We start from the raw sequence: 25564 nt of genomic DNA, 5'->3' as shown, positions 1-25564 counted from the left end.
AATTCAGAGCTAAGTTACATAGAGCATACCTGCTGAAGTTCAATGCTCAAAAGGTCTCCAGTACTGGAATGCTTTCTATGACCAGATAAATCAGTAACAATGAATCTGTCCCTTTAAAGAGAAATACGTTTATTGTAATAAAAGTGAAATAAGTGAAGCAACTAAAGCAGTAGTGACTACATGTTTTATGTAATCAATCAACCTTGAAAGTTTCAGTTATTACTCCATATGTAAAAGTAAAAATTTTTCAGAAATCTGTTATATAGTTCATGTAGCAAAATAAATATCATGAACAATTGGAGGGTAGGATTTGTACTTTGAAGATACACACAAGTCTGAAAACAGAGAATCCTAAAGAATGAAGAGCAACATTACCGTTCAATATAGTGTGCTGATGACGTGGCCTCATTGCCATATGAACTCCACCTTGAATCAACAGCATTGACATAAGGGACATAATCTGTAGAAATGTAGAAGCAACAATGATCAGAAAAGTAAAAAATCGGTATATAAATGTGAATGTATAATTTTTTAAAAAGATCTGTATTTTATCTCACTAGCCATCTGATTCTGGTTAAATCATTTAGTACTGAATTTACTATGGGTGTTAAATGAAGGGGTATGTTCTCTGTCTCACAGGTTGGGGATTAAAAAGCACAGTGCCTAGAAAACATTAGACTAGGTATCAGTTAAATGGATTACCTGATACGCTGATGGGCTTAGTTGCACTTCCTTGGGAAGCAGTGGCCTGGACAGGATCCGTGGTATGGTAACCTGTACGAGAAGATCTGGAAATTGCACCCCATTTTGAGATGATGGGTCCATCACTAAAGGGAATTATTGGGTCTTCTTCTTTTGTCCTTCTCTGAGTTTCAAATAAATGCACTCTTCTTTTAACATCTCCACTGTCCAGGTCCTGCATAAACCAAAGAAAATCAATAAAAGGACTTCTGGCAATTACTTCAGCTAGTAATACAAGTATATGCTATTAAAAGACATGTAATTAGGTTCTCCAGTAAATTTAACACTAAGTCTAGATCTCAATGATAATCCAACAAGTATATAAACCATCAAAGTATGCTCAAATAATTTAAATATTAAATGCAATTTATTTGTGACTCACATAAATATAACCCTGTTGCATACAAATAAGTTATACATAGCAAGAATATAAAGATAAAAGCATTCATTACAAAACTTGAAGCAACATGCATTATCTTCCCCCCTTCAACCCTCTCACCCGGCAACATCATACCATTAACACAGCATTTGAATTAGCAATTACATCTTTGGGCTCTGAATCAATGGCATTTATACAGGAGCCTATGGTGCCACAAGACCAGGGAGAATAATGGGAAAGATGATCTTCTTCAAATTTTGTACCACTCATACTCTCAGAGAACTGGTTAAAAAAAAAAAGCCAATTAGTAAGAAACTTCAACTTATAAGCTTGTGACTAACATAAAGTAACTATTATAGAATTCAGAGGACTTCATAGAGAACAATTATACTCCTTAAATAACTAAAATAGAAAACTTTTCTAAGCAACAAATAGTATTTACACAATAGAAAAGAGCATGCCTTCTCTTTTTACCTTATCCTTTAAGTGCATACAAGGAACTCCTGACTGATAACTATCAAAACCAATCAACAAATATTTATAACAAGCTACGAACATGGCATGGGGTGCTCCAAAAAAAATGAGAAAGAGCAAAAGAAAACAAATACACAGACATGCACACATAGAAAGATCAGAGTCTATGTATTAAAGGAGTTTATAATTTTCTTGAGAAAAGAAAAGGTGAAAACAAGGAAACAACACTGATCCACGTGGTATTAAATAAAGAACAAAAGGAACTCTAAGAAGGCTCTGGAGCTAGAAGGGGAAGTGAATAAATTTTAAAGGGACTGTGAATAAGGAATACTACACGACCATAATACTAAAGTTGTAAGAATCATTAAATCTAGCTTTTTTTTTTTTTTTTTTAAAACATGACCGGTAAGGGGATCTTAACCCTTGACTTGGTGTTGTCAGCACCACGCTCAGCCAGTGAGCTAACCAGCCATCCCTATATGGGATCCGAACCCGGGGCCTTGGTGTTATCAGCACCGCACTCTCCCGAGTGAGCCACGGGCCGGCCCTAAATCTAGTTTATTAATTCTACAAATAAGGACACTCAAGGCTTAAATAACTTGTCCCAAGTCATACTAGTTATCAGCACCGCACTCTCCCGAGTGAGCCACGGGCCGGCCCTAAATCTAGTTTATTAATTATACAAATAAGGACACTCAAGGCTTAAATAACTTGTCCCAAGTCATACTGCTAGCTGATAGCAGATCTGAATCTCAAGGAAATACTCATTTCCTAAAGCACAGAATCTAAAAAATGAAAATATACTTTTCTGTTAAGCAAGTGACAGCTCTGTCACTGTTACCAAGATGTTTAACTGCTCTGAAATCTAAGTTTGATCAGATTTAAATCTAGTTTTAAAATTCAAAGCTTACTGAAATATGAGGTACTTAAAAGTCTGCAAAAAGAAGAATTAAAAGATAATACAAATCTTTCCATGAACTTTCTGAAGTACTCTCATATTCATGGATGAAAAAATATGATGCCTAGGATTACCTCAAAATAATCCAGTGAGAAAAGAGGCTACAAATGAAACAAGATTGGCTGAGTTGACCATTGTGGAAGCTGGGCAATGGGTACATGGAGTTTATTATACTATTCTCTCTACATGTGCAAATGTTCGAAATTTTTCACAATGAAAACATAAAAAAAATTTATTTTTATAGTCACTCTACTGTGCAACAGAACACCAGAACTTATTCCTACTATCTAATTGTAATTTTGTACCCTTTTGCCAACCTCTCCCCATTTTCCCTTCCCTGTTTCCCTCCACAGTCTCAGGTAACCACTGTTCTAGTCTCTGCCTTAATAATGTCTTTTATTTATTTATTTTTTTTAATTTCAAAAAATTTTTTTACATCTCAATTTCTGGGGATGGGAAATAAATCAGAAGAAATTCTTAAAAAAATTAACAGTTTTCTCTAATATAATAGTACTAAAAACACCAGGTTAAACATCCTGGTACAAAAACTTGTAATGCCAAGAACAATAACAGTGATGTAAACAGCATGAATAATACAGTAGGCATTTCTGCACCTCTTATGAAGTAGAGAAGAAATGCCTCAGATAGACCATGATTCAAATCCCAGCTGAAAGATCTTGGGCAGATTACTTAACTTCTCTGAGTAGGATTCCTAGTCTGTAGAATATGGATAATACCTGCCCCCTAAGGTTATTGTGAGAATAAAATAAAATAGCTTTATGTAAATGCTTAACAGTCCCTGGCATAGTAGGTGCTCCATAAACAGTAGATATAAATCTTATTATTAATAAAACCATAAAAACAATAACTATACTGTTGGAAAGATTCTGCAATCTTTTTTTTTTTTTTTTGGGTGGCTGGCTGGCAAAGACATCTGAACCCTTGACCTTGGTGTATAACTAACTGAACTAACCAGCCATCCCACATTTTTAATCTTTGGTAGATAAAGGACTGTGCCTTAATGGTCTCAACATCTAGCCATAGTGCTTATATATTCAATGTTTACTGAACTACATTCAACTGCACACCAAACCTTTGCAAAATTATCCAAAATAGCTAACCGTGGTTGGAGTGAATAATCTGAAGTCAGCTGTTAGACCTATCCCTGCAATATCAAGGGATTAAAACCTTTCTTACATCCGTTCGAAAGTCTACACTGAACAGAGGAGAAGGTGGTGTTGGTGACTGTGTTGCCACAGGAAGAGTTGAAGAAACAAGAGGTGCTTTCTGAGTGTGGTACTGTGCCCACTGATCTGGCTTTCTTCTTATCTGCTCCTCGCAACTGGTCTTCAAATGACCACAAGGTTCCTAAGGGGGGGATAAAAGAAACAATCTTATTCATCTAAGGAGTGGTGAATAAATTTAACTATGCTCTGTGAAAATAATGTAAATAGTTTATGATGTTATTGGGACAAAAAAAAAATACAGCAGGGAAGTTGCCCTCATCTATTCTCTACACACTTGAACAAAAAGGTTAATATTTATTCATTCGACTGATTTTAAAAGTAAAATCTGATCACTCACTCTTCTGGTTTAGGAAAGTCATTTGCTCATATGTGGAGATACTGAAAAAAGGCCCTGTCCTTGTATTTTTGAGATTTCTTTTTACCTTCCCATCAGTTTCCTATCCAAATATAACATGTATTGAGCATTAATATGTATCAGGCCCAATTCTAAAAGCTTTGCTTTTTTTATTTAATTCTCACAATAGCCCTATGAGGTAGGTATTACTATTATTTCCACCAAACAGATGAAAAAACTGAGGTAAAGGGAGGTCAAATAACTTTTGTAAGTCATGTAATTAGTCAGTCGAGGAACCAGGATATATATACCTGGGTGGTGTGACTGCACACATTGTGCTCTTAACTACTACACTATAGTAAAACATTCCTGTTTTCATCATCACTTACCCTTGGTAAAGGCACAGTTGTCCTTGGTTCACTTGGTGGCTGACAAGCCACTGAATAATATCCATCTAATGAGTTATATCTTTCCCGCAAAGACGTCTGATAGACAGATGAGTGCATCACATCCATTGGAGGTAAAGAATTGCTTCTAATAATGTCATCTCGTTGGTACATAGGTGGGCGCCAGATGCGCCTGCTGTCATACACAGGAGCATACATTCCAGAAGGTACTGGAGGAACTGGTCCATATGGCTGTGGAGGAGGAGGCTGATAAGGAGAAGAATTCATTCGATCTCGAGGGGAAAATGTACTGTAATGATCAGCATATGGCATGGAAACAGGTGGGAGGGAGGACTCTGGAACATTATTGGACCTCACAAAGCGAGGAACACAGGGAGCCACACCAGCTGGTACCGTTGGAGGTGGTGCATAGTATCCTTGAAAATTAGAAAGAGAAATATTTAAAGTAATATCAGCAAAATCCAACATTTTATCATGGTTTAAGTCTAAAGCAGCCTTTAAGTGGGAAAATATAATAAACTTTAAACTTTAGTTTAGTTACTCTGCTTTATAAAGAAGCTACATATTTTCAAGATATCACTATATGAAAATCATTAACATTTAATACTACTCCTTAAAAACATATGACAGAACTATTAACATATGGCTGGTAAATTTCCTTCCAGGGCACCTATTGCCACAGGTTTTGAATTAAGTAATTACTCACATCATTGATTCTTATTAACCTTTTTGGGAGTAGAGATTAAAAAATCTCTTTCAAAATCTATATAAATTGTTCACTTTCCTTCCAAAATTATACATACGCATACATGAACAAAACATTTTGTATACCATTTTGGGGGATTTACAGAACCTCCCAAAGCTCAGTCATGTACCCTAATTACTCGATTAATAGAAATGACAACCTTAAAACTATCAGTATGTAGAATCTCAGATTCTTAGGGCAGAAAGAAAATTTATGGCTCATATAATCCAAGGGATTAATTTTTAAATGCAGATATTCTAAATAGATATAAATGATTCACTCATTTATCTAAGGGAAATGAATGTTAGATTACAGTTTTTTTCTTAGAGTTGTCTAAAATTACTTACCTGTTTGCGGGTACTGGGGGACTTCAAAGGGTATCTGAGTTCTTGGATCTTGAAAATACTGAATGTTTTCAGAATGCTGAGGATATACTGGTACTCTAGATAGAAATGGGCTGGATTTTGGAGGCACAGAATTCAGCTCTGTTCCCACATTAGAGGGCCCAGCTGAGGTAGCCACTATATTACTTACAGGAGTCTTGGGTGGAGAACCAATTTTACTGGAGAGAGAATTTAACAAAGGGCAAAGGATAAGTCTTCCTCAGTAGACATTTTTCATAAAATTATTCAGTGAAACCACTAATAGAAAACACTTCAGATATTTCCACAGTGACAAGTAGGGCAACATATTTCACTGCCACCTTACACTCCTAATTCACAGAATCGTAATAACAGATTTCATATTCTGGTGAGGGCAACAAGAAATGAAAACAAATCCCAGGCATTAATGTGATCCATCAGTCCCTTTTAACCCATTCTTTAAACAAAGGTTTTTCCTACTGGAAATAAAAAAAAGTTACCATTCAATAAGTTCCCAACAGAAACAATACAGTCCACCAGGAGAATTCTCTGCGACAAAGAAGACAAACATGGTAAAAAAAAAAAAAAAGAGTTCTCTATGAGGAGGAGTTAGATTAGCTGAAATGTAAACTACTGGAGGAAAGGCCATTTTTTTCTATTTTGTTTGTATCCTCAGCACCTAGAAGTTCCTGGCACACAGGAGGTACTTAGTAATTATCTGTTGGATGAATGAAATTCTAATAAAATGGCAACTCATTAAATTGTTGCATAATATACAAACTTTTATTTTTTTTAACATAAAAGAATGCATTTGGTTGAGTCAGCAAATAATCAGCTACAGAAAATCTTATTATGACTTTCTTATCTCCATTTAAGAAGTTAAACTTTGACAAAGATTTAGATATGTGGTGACTCAAGAAAATGATCTTGTTAATTACTTGAGAATTCAATACAGTTCATTCCAACTAGATTAGAGGGTTTTTCTGAAACTAGAAAGTCTTTTTAAAGCTAGAGTATTAACAACAAGGTGTACGGGCTGCCTTTAAGTCTAGCACAGCAGATCAGTCTAACAGATACTTACTTCTATGTGTAATTGTGAACTGAAATGCAGAAAATAACTAAGGAACTGTGTGTAATGACAGTAGGTACAAAAGTATTGGCTTAAAGATATTTTAGGGCTGTGCTTTTTCTTTAAACAAGTTAAATAGAGGCAACAAGAAAAATGATTAGGATTTCCTTATAATAATAACTAATATTTATTTAGTAGTTATTTAGTAGTCCAGGCACTATGCTAAGTGCTTTACATAAATTATCTAGTCTTTCGGTGTCAAAATATTATATACCCTGAAATGGCGAATTATTAGACTTATCAGGAAAAAGGCACCAAAATCCACGACAAGGTAAACATTCACAGCCTCATGAACTCATGCAAACTATTCCAAAAAATTAGACTTAAGGAAAAAGCTAATATTTAGTCACTTACCGTTCAGAGAGCTAGATTACTAGATATATATCCTAGATGACTTTCAGGATTCCGGGCTCTCCTTCCCTGAAGTCTCTTTCATACCTTCATTGTTTTGCCTGTGCTCCTATCTCTATCCAGGAAACCCCTCCTTCCTTACTATCCATAGTTTTGGAACTAGCTCAGGTGTCATCACTTCACCACCAAAAAAACTTTCAACACCACCTCCCTGTAGGATTAGTTATCATTTTTCCTGTGTTCCATTAACACATGAACCACAACACCATTATAGAACCTTTCAGAATATATTACATAATATTTCTTTACATGACTATGTCCCAAATTACACTGCAAGACCCTCCTGGGCAGGGAATATATCTAATTCATTTTCATTAGCTATGCCAACTGGCTTGGTGTTTGGTACATATTAGATGATCCATAATATTTGAAAGAGTAAATTAATTTATTTTAAAAAGTTTTTTTCCCTAGTCCATTTTTTTAAAAAAATTGAGATATAATTCATCCCTTTAAGGTGTACAATTCAGTGGTTTTCAGTATATTCATAAAGTTGTCCAGTTATTACCACTATCTAATTCTGCAACATTTTAATCACCCCTAAGAGAAACATGTATCCTTTAGCTCAGGTGTCACTCCTATCCATTAGCTCCCCATTCACTCCTATCCACTCACTCCCCATTCCCGTCCCCACCCTCAGACCCTAGCAACAATTAATCTACTTTCTGTCTCTATGGATTTGCCTATTTTTGACATTTCACATAAACAGAATCATGTAACATATGGCCTTTTGTATCTGGCTTCTTTCCTTTAGCATGTTTTCAAGGTCCATCCATATTGTAGAATGTAATAGTACGTCATTCCCTTTTGATGGCTGAATGATATTCCACTGTATGAATATAATAATTTTACAACATTACTTTGCCAAAACCCTTCAAAACCTCATCTCCTAAACATATTTAAATAAGGTCTCCATAATCTGCTGCCAAACTATCTAATTAATCTAATTTTACACCAGCCCCTCATATAAACCTTTAGTTCTAAAAGGCTGGTCTCCTCTATAATGCATGTAATTATCCACAAACTTAACCCATGCTTTGCTCTTTTTATTTCTGAAATCTTCCCCCACATTTATCCCAGCAATATAAAATTTTTCTGTCCTTTAATCCAATTAAAGCATTGCCTCCTTTGCGTAAATGCTGTCTCCACAACTATATCATCACAAATCCCTTAAAGGCAGAAATATCTTGCATCTCATGTATTTCCAATAGTGCCAAAAACAGAACTCAGAATGAATATGCAAGTTAGCATTTGCTAACCAGACAATGTTCTCTAATATAATTTTTCTAAAACCTCTCCCAGGAAAATCATAAAGGACCTTTAATAAACAATTTCCTCTATGACATGCTGACTGCAGAAGTAGAGAATATTACTGCTTACCTACTCATCATTTATTACATGAAATCACTAGCAGTTTACTATGTACCTAACATAATGCTTTTTTCCTTGCAAGCAGATAATAGATACTGACAGACTATTTATGGGCAACAAAATCTGATCACGCTTTGACTCAAGATCATGTTTGACCCCAAACAATACATGAGATTTTAGAGTTGAAAGTAACTTTTCAGATCATCTGAAAGTTTTAAAACTTTCTTTTTAATGCACCAAACCCTTCACCAGATGAACTCTTACGGTGACACCCAACAATAATGGTGTTAATATTAACAAAGGGCTTACTGTCTGGTAGGCATTTTTCAAAGCACAATGCATTATTAACTCATTCAATCCTTACAACCAACGTATGAAGTAGGTACTATAATAATTCTAATTTTACGGATGAATAAATTGAGGAGGGAAGATTAAGTAACTAGCCTAAGAGCAAACAGCTAAGGAAACAGTGAGCCAGAACTTGAGTCCAGAGAGTTTGGCTCCAAACTCTTTCCCACTTAACTCCTCTATACATCATTAGAAAGTATAAATAAGGGCCGGCCCGGTGGCGCACTCGGTAGAGGGCGGCGCTTGGGAGTGTGGTGGTGCTCCCGCCGAGGGTTCGGATCCCATACAGAGACTGGTCCACTCACTGGTTGAGCGCAGTGCGGGCGCGACACCGAGGGTTGCGATCTCATTGCCGGTCACGGTACGGGCGCAACACTGAGGGTTGCGATCCCGTTACCGGTCACGAAAAAAAGACAAAAAGGAAAAAAAAAAAAGAAAGTATAAATAAAGTGAAAATGCTCTGACTGAAACAGGGCTAGAGGCTCACCATCTCACTTGCTTAGGTTTCTACTTAGTTCCTTTCTGGCACCTCTATGGAATCAATCCTAAAGTTCAAGGAAACAAGGTGTCAAAGAACCCAATTCCGGTCCTACCTCTTCATTGTAGAGTTAAGGGGAAAAAAATCCAAAGTTGAAATGACTTTCCAAGTTCACGGAGGTACACAGTTGCAGAGCCAGGACTAGAACTCAAATTTTTTGGTCTTTAGTACTTTTTCTACTACATGATCATTCTGTGAAAATTCTGATTAACTGCTCTTCCTCAGGATAAATAAAAATACTCAGGCATTTCTAAAAGGATAAAGAACTCATATTAATAATTTTATCTAATACCTACTTTTCAGTTACAGAATCTGCAGAAGGCCCAGCAGCATTCTGACCATTCGTGCCAACTTTCCCCACTTTCTTCACAGTCTCCAGAGTTCTTAATGTACTGTCAGTACTACGTGAGATTAGCTGGGAAACACTGTTTTCTGCATTTGAAATTCCGTTTGTACTTGGAACAATTTTCCCCGTTGTTTCAGTACTTCCTATGACAGAAATGACATTTCCGGCTGTGGTTGAGACACTGTTGTTTACACCAACTTTATTTAGAAGAGGAAACGTTCTTACAGTAGCATTGATCTTTTTGTTCCTTAATCGATACCTGTTTCAAAAACAATCAACATATTGATGAATATTTTACTAAATCTTACTCTGAAGGAAAAAAATGGGAATGGGAAAGATAAGAAAACAGCTTTGAAAAAAAGTTTTTTTCAGGTAAATATCAAATATAGTCTACACCAAATTTTACTGAGATGCCACATGAAAATATATCTGCCATTCACAGATGTATGTAATATACATGAACACACAGGCAAATAATACAGCAAAAAGAGTACACATATATTCAAAACAGCATTTTGAGAGAGTGGAAAGAGATCATTTGAAAATTGTGAATAATTGGTATATAAAGTACATCATGTAAAAATGACAAATACCAGTACCAAATTTAGTTGGGAACACAGGATAGATAAAACATATGCAAGAGGTGAAAGTATTCTCTGTTGTTACCAAACTGTTAAAACATTATATAATTTTAAAGGAAAAATAAACGCAGAACTCATTCTTAAACAAACATTACACCAAAATATAGAAATTTTGCATTATATTTTTCAGATTAGTCTATGCCTAAAGTAAAAAGTGTATTAAAGCCTTTTCTGATACTAAGTTCTGAGTTTTACTTATGGTGATCAAATGTTGTTGTACTCTAAAACATGAAGCAATTCAATCTTGGACTCCATTTAAGAAAATTTGTTTCTACTTATACGTGAAAGATTTCATTATAATGTAGTATTAGTCAATTTTCCCTCCAATATTTTAAAGTGGTGAAAAGTTAAGTGACGTGAACAGAAAGAAGACTATACACATTTGGGGTAATAACTGTACATGCCTAAATTAACCTGATAATGATGTTATACATAAACATATGATAGTTAAGTATAAATAGTGGTAGTGATGAGCAATACTTTCACAATAATTTTCCTTTTAGTCCTTCAGCATCTATAAACAGCTTCATTATTCAATCTTTCTCTTCTCTCCATCTCCCTCTCTTACTTGTGTGCGTGTGTGAGCTCACTATATAAAATAAAAGTGCTTGCAGATCACACTGGCTGAAGGTGGAGGAATAAGAATATGAAGTTAAAAGAAAAACAGGTGATGGCCAGTTTACATGTCATCTTGTAGACATTGTGGGAATCAATGATTAACTTCTTTAAAAAGGTAGGACATGAGCAGGTCTATATTTAAGAAAAGCAATTTGGTGGCATAGAGGGGCCCAAAGATCCCTGGGCTTTCCTCAACATGCTCTTTGAAACCTACTCCTCATTCTTCTTGATGTTCTTATACAAAATGCCCAGATGCTCCTTGCTTTCCATCTGCAAAGGACAAATCTCCGAAATCCTTAAGACTGCTCTAGCAAGCAAAAACTAATGTTTTGATTGTCTTTTTAAATCATGAGCTTCTTCAAATACTCACTTCCTTCCTTACCCATCGTAGAATCCATTATCTACCATTAATCCCTCCCGTGTAAATACCTTTAACTCCCTTGGCCAACTTCCCCTGTAGAACTCATTTGGTAAAACCCCAACCCAAATCTTCACTTACTCTGTGCCTGATCCCAAGCAGCTAAATGTTGCTGGAGAAAAATCGTGCAACCATGCTGTCTAGACTCCCTTCAAAATTACAGACTATTATGTAAAATGGCCAAACATTTCATTCATACTTTTCTTTGCTAAATTCATTTTCCGATTCTAATTATCCTTTCCCCCATCACTCTCCATAGCCCCTCCACAGCAGATGACACTGTGTCTCCCACTTAAGAGAGAAAATAGATGAAACCAGAGGAGATTTACTTGTCTTTCCATAACTAATTCTACTAACTTTCCTGCATCTGTAACCACACACTCCTTCTGAGATAAGGGACAAAGAGTTCCTGTTCCTAACATATCCTCTGAGAGCTGGTCCCAGACTATCCTGTCTAGAAGATCTCCCTTTCCCAATCATTCTCCTTCTCCTCACCTTTTTTCTTATAGCACCAATCACTACCAGATATTATGCTTTCTATTTATTTGCATTACGTCCACCTCCTCTACGACAACATAAGCCCTATAAGACAGGGATTTTGCTTTTCTTATGTACCTCTCTCTCTTTAGCACATATAGTGCCTTGTGCATACTAGGTGTTCAACAAACATTTATTGCATAAATGTGGAGTGAACTTCAGTCTTCGTGTGGCCAAGAGAACTAATGATTTTCTGCCCCAAATAATTTCCTATCTCAGTAAAAGACACCACCCAATTATACAGGCTCTAAACCTTGGAGTCATCCCTGATTCCTTTCTTTTCTTTATGACCAATATTCAATCTGTCCACCTTGTCAGCTCTACTTCCACAATGTAGACCAATATTCAATCTGTCCACCCTATCCGCTCTACTTCCACAATGTATCCTAAATATGACTACTTTTCATCATTTCCATTGCTACACTGGTAGGACCTGGACCACTGTAGCAGTTTAACTGGTCACCATCCATCCAGAAACAAGAGTGACATTTCCAAGACAAAATTAAAATCTCATCATTACATTTGAATATAACCCTACAATGGCTTCCTGTTGCAACCAGAATAAAATCCAAATTCTTTGCTGTGGTCTACAAAAATCACTGAAATTGCTTATTTACATGTTTACTATTCCTCTGTCTCCACTAGGAGCACCTTGAGTAATTGTACCTAGCTCATCAATCTTTTATAAATATTTGTTGAGCTGGTTGATCCCAGGCTTTTGACACTCCCCAGAATGCAGCAATATTTGGGAACTAGGATTCCAACATCCTGGTTCTAGAATATAACAATATAAATATTTATGTAGTATTTATATATTATAAAGAAATATAGGACTATATAGAAATACAGGAAGCTGAACTGGCAGAACTTGGTGACTGATTAAGGAGGAAGAGCTAAGGAAGGACAGCTGACAAAAAAGATTCCTATAAGGGCCGGCCCGTGGCTCACTCGGTAGAGTGCGGTGCTGATAACACCAAGGCTGCGGGTTCGGATCCCATATAGGGATGGCTGGTTTGCTCACTGGCTGAGCGTGGTGCTGACAACACCAAGCCAAGGGTTGAGATCCCCTTACTGGTCATCTTTAAAAAAAAAAAAAAAGATTCCTATAACACGGAATGTATGACTGGATAGACAGGAGACACAGAGGGAGAGCAGATGGAAGGTAGAGGAGATGGTACAGGAGGAGAAAATTAGCTTAGTTTAAGTTTAAAGTGTCTAAAAACAAAATGGAGATGTCCACTAAGAGTCGATATACAGTCCAATTGTTCAGTAGAAAGGCTGGGATTAATTTTTTGGTGAGGTCTTCATAATGAAAGTTTTGGTTAAAAAGCAAAACAAGGGCCAGTCTGGTGGCGCACTCGGTAGAGTGCGGCGCTTTGGGAGTGCGGCAGCGCTCCCGCCGAGGGTTCGGATCCCATGTAGAGACCGGTCCGCTCACTGGTTGAGCACGGTGCGGGCGTGACACCGAGGGTAGCGATCCCGTTGCCAGTCCCGGTACGGGCGCGACACTGAAGGTTGCGATCCCGTTACCGGTCATGAAAAAAGACAAAAAGGGGAAAAAAAAAAAAAAACAACAAAAATTGGACAATTTTTGCTTACATCCATTTACTTTTATGCCTGTGGTAAATAGACAAAGGAAAAGGGGTTACTCACAGGAAAAGAGAAAGAGAAAAAGAAGACAGAGAAAAGAGAATGCTAACAAGACCAAAAGTCATAAAAAGAAAATGTATCTGCTTTACCATTTTGCCTGAAACTTTGCTGTTATGTTTAACTGAACCTGAGCAAGTAAGAGTGTACATAGGGGTATTTTCGTTTTGCACAGGTGCTGAGCTAAAACATGGATTCTACCTATAAAATGGTCTCAAAATATGACTCTTGAATAAAGTTCTAATTACTTAACATGTCAATCTTGCAACCAGGTTAATCTCCTTATGGTATCAAAAGAAAAGGTTTTGTAATCTAAAGAACATCACAATGTGAACTTGCTGGCACTTTTGAAACACTTCACAAACTGTGACCATATATGACGCTCCCAATAACAACAACAATTAAACCCATATGACAGAGAATTCTCAAAACTTACTTTTCTAGCTCTTCCTGAGAATGGGCAAATGTACAATTTGTTCCTCGTGGGCACCCCCCTTGCTGTCGCAGATCTCGGCACATGCTAGTCTTGTATTTGCTGTTTGGCTGAGGCTACAAAAAGGAAAACATTCAATGTGTGGAAAAGTGGAGACTCCAGTTGTTATTCACTCTTGGGACTTTAGAACCTTTATGATTATACTCCTAATTCTTTTTCACATTAGACAAGTAATTCTTGTGCTGAAACAACTAACATTCCATTGCTTCCTGTTGTGAGTTATACAGCATAACCCTGAGATGGCATTTTAGACACTCCTTTTGAAGATTATCTATAACTGGTTCAAAGGTTATGTCCATTTATTTGTAAGGCAACACAATGCCCACAAAAAGAAAAGGTTTTCTTATCAATTTATTGCTATTTTAAAATTCTGATACCAAAATCAAACAATTCTAAAAAGCATTAAAAAAAAGTCAAAAGCTTGGACCACTTAAACTTTCCCAGGAAAGGTAGAATACAATTCTCCCTGAAAGTGAAAATTACCAATACATTTGTCAACTTGAGGGTAACAACTCTCTTAAGCGTCAGCTATTTAAGTTCACATAAACAATGAGGCAGAATATAAAAAACTCATCATAACTGCTATACTTTGCATCAAAATCTAAGATGTTGCTTTTATTTTTATGACCCTAATAAGATGAAAACATTTAACTTGCAGTTAATATTTGAAATTATAACGTCTTCTAATAGAATAAGGATAGAAGAGTGGGAAGATCACAGACTTTGAGGTAGATTTGATCTTAGCTCTGTTACTTACTGACAACATAACCTTAGACATATTATTTAACCTCTTTCAATTTCAGCTTGGAAACAGTAATTACCTTACAGGTGGCTGTGAGGATTAGAAATAATATATGTAAAATGTTAAACACAGGGACTGGCCCACAGTAACTTGGTAAAGGGAAGTTATTATTAGAATAAAGGATTATATCTTAATTTCTAAAGCACATTAAAAATATCTTGGAAATTCAAATTCCATACGTTTACAAACAGAAATTCATTTGGGTGATAGCAATGGAGAAAAAAGGGATAATTTCCTACAGTAGAAAAGAATTAAACAAAATGTATGGAAGGAATCAATGATCTACAGTTGGTCAAAAATGTTTTGTAATGCAGTGAACTCATGTACAAAATACCCTCTTAACTCTTGCTGTTACAAAATGCTTATCAGGTACGTTAAAAACTGAATTTCTCCAAAAAGAACAGAGACAATAAAAATTTATGAGAAGTCACACAGAAGCCATTAACCAAACAGCTTAAGATGTCAGGATGAAACTCTGTTAGGGATAACAGCAGCCAGAAGTGCAATAAATGTACTTACTTGAGGCGTCTCATGGCCTTTTCTACTATAATTTTGTATGAAGTCCACAAGGCCGTGAACCACTGTTTTAACAGCTACCATTGCATTTTCTAGCTGCTCCCAAGTTGGTGAAACGGCATCTAAAGAAAGTTGCCAAACGTGTAGAGGGAGGAGAATTTGTTAGCAATAATTCCTCTGTGTTATTTATCTCAAAGATAGAAAAAGTATAAGCAATTGAGTATTTTCCCACATACCTGGATTAGGGTCAATGTTTGCAAGAAGCTCTAAATGAGGCCTCAGCCTATTTAAGTTAGCTGGATCACCTGTTCGTTGCAAAACAATTGTCAATTCCTGGACACTCTTTGCAAATGATTCTGGAGACTGCAGCTAATAAACAGAAAAGAGAATAAATTTTACTCTGCTTCTTATGACACATCTATATTCAAATACTTCCAATTAGTCAATATACTTAATATGTTTTCAAGTGTCTTCAGATTCCATAGTAGGAGTATCAATGATGAATTAAATTTTCACCTCAGAATCTGCCCTATGAAATTCATCATTAGACACTTAGAAAACTTATTTAGAAGCTATATTAGCTCACTGGGGTCAGAATCTAAGTAATGAGACTCTTTAAGCCTAGCTTGCTTTTATGCTAACATCCTGTATTTGCTTTCCTATTGCATCCCTGAGTTTATTTCGAAAGTTAAAAAATAAGAGAAAATCTGTAAGAGTCATATTTAAAAACAAAGGAATCTCTGTTTGTCTCTTTAGTCCCTTTAGATTATCCCAATACTCTTCAATGTGACAGCAATGGTATAAAATCAGCATCTCTAATTTCACAAACCTTATCAATGATAGACTGCATGTGTGATTTATGAGCCAAGTCACCATATAAAAGTGAGGACCACTGCTCAGGTGAAATACGGAGTCCTGCTTCCATAGCAATATGAACAATTTGGGCATCATGTTCTCTGCGTAGTGCCTCATAACTCCGAAATTCCTCCTTCAGCTGCATCAGGGAAGAGTCTTCATCCCTTTTGGTAACCTAAAAAGAGAAAAGAGAAAAAAAACTCATCAGAATTGGTCTGCACTTTTTCCCCTCAACCAATTCATTTGTTTTTGAGGGGATGTGGAGGAGCCATATATTACATATCAGACACCACACAAAGAGGGTACAAAGATAATGTCTTCACCAAAAATCTTCTTTGGAACAAAACAGAACTTACATAACTAAATACACAGTCCTTATCTTCAATGAGTTCAGCAGCTGGTAGGGAAGAGAGACTTGTAAAGAGAAAATTACAGTTAAAGTGCTATAATAAGGCTCTATGGCAACGTGGAGAAAAGGCTATTACATCTGACTGGTAAGGAAAGAAAAGGGATCTTAGAAAGGGCTTCTCCCAGCTGAAAGCTACATGATCTGAGTCTTGAAGAATGAATAGGAGTTCCCAGGCAAAGAATGGTGAGGAATAGAATTTTAGGAAATGCAGCGAATGGTGAAATGGAAACGTGAAAGAACAGAGCACAGAGAGTTAAAGACTAAGATACAGGCCAGAGAAGAATCACAGAGAGCCTTGTATATACTATGGTACGAGTTTGGTTATTGTCCTGAAGGGAAGGTGAAGCCACTGTGGTCCTTTAAGCAGAAAAGTGACATGAACAGATTCATGTTTTAAAAAACATCATTTGGATAGCAGCAGAAGATAGATAAAGATAGATAAGTAAGAAATTTAGCCGATGGGTAGGTATATAATCAGCCCTATACCATATGATGATTAGATTAAGAAATTTTCTGCTACCACAGAAATTATCATGGGGGTATATATACATCTTTAATCTCTCGTAAGTGACAAAAAAAAAAAAAAACAAATTCAAAAGTTACAGAGTTTCACATGTTCTAGTGAAGTTGTGTAATAATCCAAACATGCAGGTACATGGCTAGATAATTTCCATAATAAATGATACACTTATTCCTGAACCACTAAAACTTGCTAATGACTACAATGATAACTGAAACTTGGTTAGGATTCAGAACATGTAAGACTAGTCCAGGCTTTGAAACTTAAGATTAGACAAATCATTCAAACCATTCAAAACTTAGTTTCCTTATGGGTAAAAGAAAATATCCACAGATTACCTCATTGGTTGTTTTATTTCTGATGCTTGTACATCATACAATAGTAATATGCACCCAAAAATATGAAGATGAGGAAATCAGGTTAACATCTGAGAGTTAATAGGTCACAATTACTTCTCTTTGGGAATCTATAAATACATTGTAGAAGAGTTCGGACACAAAATTTTAATCAACCCAATCTTAGGTATAACTTAAAAAGTAGTGTGAGTATAACTTAGAAGTCACAAAAATCTATATTTCTCCATAACCTACTTAAAGGAACACTGAAGAAACAAAAGGAGGAATTATCAACCTAAACAACAGAAAAACAAACCCAAAGAACCAGAGGATGGTAACACTCATTCAAGTACCATGTTGGGACAGGGTATTTAATAATTTGGGCAGAATAAGCATCTATCTATCTGAGTAGTGAAGGACATAGGGCAACAGAACCTGGTCCCGGTAAAGTATGAATAACATGCATCAAAATCATCTGTGAAGCTTTGAAAAATACAATCTCAGACCTACTGAATCAGACTCCCTGGATTTGAAGCCACACAATTAAACAGTACTTATGAATGCTCAAGTCCCACTTCTGATATACTCAGTCAAAATCCCTGGGGATAGAGCCTAGGAATGTATACTTTTAAAAGCTCCATAGGTGATTCTAATATATACCTTCAACTGAGAATCACTGCACTAAACATTAGAATCATTAACTTGTTCTGATTCCATGCTCAGCAAGCAAAGGCTTGATACTCTTATAGGAAAATATCTACCGACATCAGAATTCAAGGCATTTAAGAATTCAACTTCTCATTACAAATTAATAAAACTGATAATCTGCTGTATGTGACCCTTGGTTAGGAGACTCGGATTCTGAGAAAAGAATCTACTGTATGTACCCACAAAATTCAGGTCTCCAGGCCTATAAAGATGAGGAAAAGACTGTGGACCATGGTGAGTATACTAAAAGTAAATGCCACCAAGTGAGGCCTCTTGGCAGTTAAGTCAGCATGATATCCTTTTACTCATCCAAACACTATGCTTTAACATTTTAAACATAGGGCAATGAGGAGGCAATGAGGATGAAATGAAAGCATAATATTAAAATCAAAGTGTTATTCAAATGTCAAATATTAGTAGCAGCTATAGATGTATGACAATCTACCACAAATCAGTATAATATCTACAAGGAAAAAAAAACTCCATTAAATCACTGATACAGTGTGAGAACCTAGTCAATCACTTCAGGATGACAACTGATCTCTGTAATTTGGCTGTTTAGCCAAAAGCAATGTTTGAGGAACCAGAGATTCATTTCCATTGTTGCCTTAATGACATGAAATTAAGCACTATGGCTATCAGGCAGAGAGTATCCAAGCCTCATTAGTGGAGATAAATGAATTAATTTAAACACATTTCTATCATCAATTACCTATTATCTCAAACTAAGCAGTCTGCCAAGGAAAACTTTCTGTCTAAACTGTTTCACTCTTGGAGTTATAAAACCAGCCAAATAACCTAAATAAGCTTTGTTTTCAAATTTAGATGTTTTAATTTCATAGTAGCCAACAGTTCTTTCTATTTCCAAGTCTCTGGGCCTCTGACAAGACCCAGCCATCAACCCACACTCCTTTAAAACACAGAAACTTCAAGGATTCAGCCCTCTTTCCACCTCTCTCAGTACCTGTCACCTGTAACTACACTATAAATATCTTAGGTTTCTTCCCTGCCCTTTCCACCAAACAAAAAGACAATACCTAAATGCAGAGTGGGGCACTCCACAAGTCTTCACTTCCTTATTTTCCCTAAGACAATATGTAGACCATTTTCAGATTAAAGGCTATCTAATCACTACAGAGAATAAGATAAAAAAAAAAAATAATAGGTTACAGAGTTTACCTTCTCTTATGAAGTTTTCAATATAGTTCCTGACTTCCTTTTAAAATGATAAATGTAAATAATTTAGTCTTCTGTAGTCCACTTTTACTATCTGCTTTATACTTTTAGAAGAGTCAAGTTTACCAGATTATTTCCTTATGTTCTGTTTCATTTTACTGACACCTTCACATATGTTTTCATTCTGCTAGTAGGTAGTAATAGGTTCCACCAATTGAAATCAATGCAGAGGAAAAAAAAAAGTTTCTTCTCAACTCTTCTGCATTTCTGGGGCCTCTACACTGGATAACACAAATTCTAGGAAGCCTCTGTCTCACACATAGGCATGTTATCTTTATACAGTAGCTACTGCTTACCTTAAAACAAGAAGCTCGATACAGTAGTTGCACAACGTGACCAATACTTGTTTTTGATGCCTGAGGAAATCTTGGTTCTAATCTTTGCACAACAAAAAGTACCAGCACTTTCCTTGAGAGAGCAGAACCATCTTCTAATGCCAGCAACACCAGCTTCAAGGCCTCTTCCTGCATAGCTAGAAATATTAAAGGAACATGAGCTCAATGATAAATGAAGAAACCAACAGATCATGTCTGTCACAGGCATCTTAGGGTATTAGTTTATGATGTCCCACTACCCACAATCTGCATTTAATTAGCATAAAAAGAGGACACTAGACCTACAAAAATAGTTTATTTAAAAAGTAATCAAGCAAAAGAAAACACACTGCCTACTAAATAGCCAATCAGAATACAAGTCAACAGAACTTAAAATACCTTCTGTAGGTATTTAATAATCAATTAGATAATGATAATGTTAAGGTTAAAAAAAGTCATGTATAAAACACACAACTACTCTGAGAATCACATGCAAAGGACACACAGTAGGCTTATAATAAATGGTAAATGATTTTATGCATGAGACTGTTACTTTGCCTAACAGAACTATTTATAATTTTAAAATGCTATTGGCCTCTGGATGCAATACCTACAAAAGGTATAGATTTCATTTATGTTTTTATACAGCCAGTGATGTATTATCTGAATATAATCATGAGGAAAAATCAGACAAACTTAAATTAAGGAACATTCTATGAAATAAATCGTCTGTATTCTTCAAGAATATCAACATCATGAGAGACAAAGAAAGGCTGAGAAATGGTTCTAGACTGAAGAATAAAAAAAGACAATGACAAATAAATACAAGTGATCTTGTACCATGCCATATAACACATTTTTGGAATAACTGACAAAACTGGAATACAAACTATAGACTGTAGTATTGTTTCAATGTTGAATTTTTTGAATTTGATGAATTTGATGTTACATGAGAGGATATCCTTGTTTGTAGGAAAAGCACTGAAGTATTAATGGTAAGGGGGGCATAAAATATGCAACCTACTCTCAAATGATTCAGAAAAGAGAGAAAGAAAATAATTAACAAATATGGCAAAATATTAAAAACTGCTCGATGTGGGTAAAGCGCATACAGGGAATTCTCTTCATTATTCTTTCACCTTTTCAGTAAATATGAAATTATTTCAAAATTAAAAGCTAAAAATACATGGTTATCAATCAAAATAACAGAACTTTACAGCTGAAAGATCATCTAGAATCTAGATTCAAAATCAAATCCCTTTTCCCCAGTGAGGTTACTGTGGCCCAGAGAAGTTAAGTGACTAAACCAAGGTAACATAACTAGTGAGCAGATTTAGAAACAAGGAATTTTTTTTTTCCTTTTTGTCTTTTTTCGTGTCCACCAACGGATCGCAACCCTCAGTGTCGCGCCCGTACCGTACCGGACCGGGACTGGCAACGGGATCGCAACCCTCGGTGTTGCTCCCACACCTCGCTCAGCCAGTGAGCGGGAACTGGTCTGTATGTGGGATCCGAACCCTCGGCGGGAGCGCCACCGCGCTCCCAAGCGGTGCACTGTAGCAGTGCGCCACCGGGCCGGCCCGGAATTTTTTTATAATTAAAGTAAAATTCATGTAAAATTGACCATTTAAAAGTATACAATTATTCATTATATTCAAAAGTTATACAATCATCAACTCTATCTGGTTTTAAGACATTTTCATCACCCCAAAGGAAAACCCATAGTCATTATGCAGTCAACTCATGACCTCTATCCACAGCCCCTGGCAACCACTAGTATGCTGTCTGGGTTTTTCTCACTTAACATAGTATTTCTGAAATTTATCCACATGCAACATGTATGTACTTCATTCCTTTTTATGATGGCTAAATAATATTCTATTTATGGATATACATATTTTGTTTATCCATTTATCACGTGATGGACATTTCGATTGTTTCTACCTTTTGACTACCGTGAATAAACATTCGTGTACAGTATTAGTTTGAATTCGTTTTCTTTTGGGTACACAAGCATACTTAGGAGTGAAACTGCTGGGTCATATGATAACTCTATGTTTAACTTTTTGAGGAAATGGCCAAATAGTTTTCCTCATCAGCACACCATTATACACGCTACATTTCCCTCATCCTCACCAACACTTGTTATTTTCCATTTCTTAAAATTTACGGTCAACCAGGTGAGTGTGAAATGGTTATCTGATGGTGGTTTTGATTTACATTTCCCTAATAACTAAAGATACTTGGCATCATTTTATGTGTATGTTGGCCATCTACATCTCTTTGGAAAAACATCTGTTCGAGTCCTTTGCCCACTTTGAAACCGGTTTGTTTTTTTATTGATGAGTTGCAGAAGAAAGGAGACTTGATACCTAATCTAGTGTTTCTTAGGTTAAGGTAAGTAAACATGAGGAAATATCCAAAGGTAAATTACATATAAATGCAAGTTTAAAAAATATTTTAAAACTTAACTTTGGGGCCAGCCCGGTGGCGCACTGCTACAGTGCGCCGCTTGGGAGCGCGACGGCGCTCCCGCCGAGTGTTCGGATACCACATACAGACCGGCGCTCACTGGCTGAGCGAGGTGCGGGCGCAACACCGAGGGTTGCGATCCCATTGCCGGTCCCAGTCATGGTACGGGCGTGACACCGAGGGTTGCGATCCCATTACCGGTCACGAAAAAAGACAAAATGGAAAAAAAAAAAAAAAAAAAAAAGCTTAACTTTGTATTATGTTTTTCCTATAAATTATCTGTTTACATCTTTTACCAATTTTTCAATTGGATTGATGGTCTTTTTCTTCTGAATTTTTAGAAGCACCTAATATATCAGTTATATTAGCTCTCTGTATGTGACATAATTTAAAAATACTTTCCTCAGTGTGTCATCTCTTTATGATTTTTTTGTGATACATATTAAACACAAAATTATATAGTCAAATTTCAATTTTTTTCCCTTTTAGCATCTGGATTTTGAGTCAAAATTAGAAAAATGTTCCCTACTGCCAGGTTATAAGGGAATTCACTCTTTTGTTTTTACTAATTGTATAATTTGTTTTTTTAATCACAAGTATTTCTGACCTATTTGTAATTTATGTAGCTATAGGACACAATGAATGCATCCAATTTTATCTTTTTCCACATGTCCATCCATCCAGTTGTCCCAATGCCACTTATTAAAAAAGTTTCCTTCACAAAAATAAGTTCTACCTTAACTGCAGTTCTAAATCAGAAAGGTAAAACAATAAGGCTTCTAGAAGAAAACACAGGACAGTACTTCATAACCTTGATATAGGTAAAGATTGTTTGAAATAGAACATAGATAGCACTAACCATAAAGGAATTACCCATTGGTGATTTTAATTTTTAAAGAATTTCTGTTTTCCATATTGTAAAAACAATCAAGAGTTTTTGATTTAAGTTTACCTTTCCTTTACTTACTAACTGTGCAATCTTAGGCCTCTAACTCAGTTTTCTAATTTTTCAAATTGCAGCTGTGTCACCTATCTCGATAACAGTTGAGAACTAAATGGGAAATTTGTTCTAACACACTAAAGCACTGTCAATCATATAGGTTATCATGATCAAAAACTGATTTAGGCTAGTCTAATGATAGTTGGTTATCAGAACTTATTAACATTAGTGTTACTAAAATTAGCGTATGCCCCCCACTGCTAAATTTGACTTTTGAAAAAAAACTCAACTGATTTGTCTTTAATTATGTCAAGATCTGTATGTATAAATAAGATGAGTTAAGTCTCAGTATTCTTACCTAGCTCTAGAAATTGGCATCCTCAAGCCCTGAGAGCCAGTAAGAAAGGTAAGATAGTGATCTATCTTACCTGGCCCTAGAAACTGGCATCCTCGAGCCCTGACAGCAGCCCATAGATTGGCAGACAATTGCTGAGGGTTCTGGTGCTGTAATATCAGTTCTGTTACAGTTCTTTCTCCCAGTGAACGGGCTGCTCGCATGGCTCTTACACGACCTTCTTCCTCCACCAGCTGACAGTTTACAAGTGTCACCAGTTTCCTTTGCATTGGACGGCTCAGTGCACTCTGGTTCAAACTAGCTACACCTTTAGGAAAAGGGAAACAAAGGGAACTAAAGTTTTTTCAGTAAAAAAGACAAGTCAATTTTCATAATCTGTATTTAATTATTAAGCCACAATTCCTAATGAGTCCCCTGAAAGGTAGTTTCAGTTTTCTAACAATGTGTATTCTCTGTTTATTACTATTCTGTAGTAATAAGGAGCCTAATTTTTAGTTACTTCAGATTTTATTTAGGTATCCTGTTCTCTGGATTGCATGTGTCCAAAGACAGTACTTAGGATTTATTTATCTGTTCTCCATCTTTACTAAAACAATTGAAGGTAAATTTAAATGACTGAATAAAAGTTTAACCTAAAAGTATTGATTAATAACAGCTCTAATTTTTTTATTATACATGAGACATTTAAAACACAGCTTACTTATTGGTAAGATCCTATGCCTTTGTACCTACTCAAAGACATTGCTCCAGCAATTCTCCCTTCTCCCACATCATCGGTTTTTCCCTCTCTACTTGATCATTTCCATCAGCATACAATAAAAACAAATATGCTGTAATTTCATCCATCTCAAAAAAAAAACCCAAAAACTTCTCACTACTCTTTTTCCTACCACCTCCTCCCCATTTCTTTCTTCCCTTTATAGCAAATCCTCTAGAGTTGTCTTACTATTTCCAATTCCTTGCTTCACAATCTCTAAAACCTACTCCAGTCAAGTTTTGCTACTATCACTTGACCAAAACTGCTCTTGTCAAGACAACACTTGCCTCTACTTTGCTAACTCAATGGTTAATTCTCAGTCACCTTATCTGACTTTCTAACAGCATTCAACAGATGACTACTCCTTACTCCTTAACATACTCTATTATTTGGCTTCTGGAATACCTCATTCTCTTGGTTTTCTTCCTTCCTTCTTTTCTTCTACTCCTTTTTGCTGATTTTAACTTTTTTCTCTGATCTCCTAAAGTTAAAGGGCCTCAGGACCCAGTCTTTTTCTCTTCTCTATCTACACTACTTAGGTGATCTCATCCAGTCCTCCTGCTTTAAATATCATCTATCTGCCAATGACTTCCAAAGTTATAGCTTCTCGATCTCACTCCTAACACAAAATTCATATATTCACTGGTCATTCAACAGCATCCAAGTAAATATGAGACATCTCAAACTTACCATGATCAAAACTGAACTCGGTCTTCCTGACTAAACCTGATCTATCTGCAGTATTCCCTGTCTAAACTGATGGCAACCCCTCTTTCCAAGTGCTCAGGCCAAAAAACTCAGGAGTCATACTTGACTCTGCTCTTTCTCTCATAACCCACATCCAGTAATTTAGAAAATACTCTTGGCTCAACCTTTAAAATATATCCAGACTGACTACTTCTCACCACTTCCCGCTGCTACTAATCTTATCCCAACAGCCTCTTAACCAATCACTTTGCTTTTGTCCATCCCCTTCCATATGGAATTCTCAACAGAGCAGCCAGAGTGGTCCTTTTAACATGAATCAGATTGTGTCAGTCCTTTGTTCGGAATCCTGCAATGACTCCCCAGTTTCACTCAGAGTAAAAGCTCAAGTCTTCACATCACCTGGCCTCACCATTCCATCTCATCTTATCTCATACAGTACTGTACTCCTTTCCCCCTCTTTCATGCTCCTCTAGGTAAACTCTCCTCTTGCTTTTCT

General features: G+C 36.2%; 1 protein-coding gene across 2 annotated transcripts in view; it reads right to left on the bottom strand.

The window, feature by feature from the left end:
- Positions 1-25564, bottom strand: part of RC3H2 (ring finger and CCCH-type domains 2) — a 36623-nt gene that overhangs the window by 6941 nt on the left and 4118 nt on the right. For both annotated transcript variants that reach the window (XM_008583671.1, XM_008583672.1), the window contains exons 3-16: positions 23677-23910; positions 19819-19994; positions 16289-16489; positions 15696-15828; positions 15463-15581; positions 14085-14197; positions 9738-10046; positions 5633-5847; positions 4523-4956; positions 3750-3920; positions 1256-1402; positions 703-916; positions 376-460; positions 30-111 (exon numbers count right to left, since the gene is read on the bottom strand). In XM_008583671.1, coding sequence (XP_008581893.1) covers positions 30-111; positions 376-460; positions 703-916; positions 1256-1402; positions 3750-3920; positions 4523-4956; positions 5633-5847; positions 9738-10046; positions 14085-14197; positions 15463-15581; positions 15696-15828; positions 16289-16489; positions 19819-19994; positions 23677-23910 — 2633 coding nt within the window. The remainder of the gene's footprint in view (positions 1-29; positions 112-375; positions 461-702; positions 917-1255; positions 1403-3749; positions 3921-4522; positions 4957-5632; positions 5848-9737; positions 10047-14084; positions 14198-15462; positions 15582-15695; positions 15829-16288; positions 16490-19818; positions 19995-23676; positions 23911-25564) is intronic.

Source organism: Galeopterus variegatus, unplaced genomic scaffold, assembly GCF_000696425.1.
Source record: "Galeopterus variegatus unplaced genomic scaffold, G_variegatus-3.0.2 Scaffold2992, whole genome shotgun sequence".
NCBI lineage: Eukaryota > Metazoa > Chordata > Mammalia > Dermoptera > Cynocephalidae > Galeopterus > Galeopterus variegatus.
Note: the sequence above shows the minus strand (reverse complement) of the source record. Positions and strands in the feature narration are given on the sequence as shown.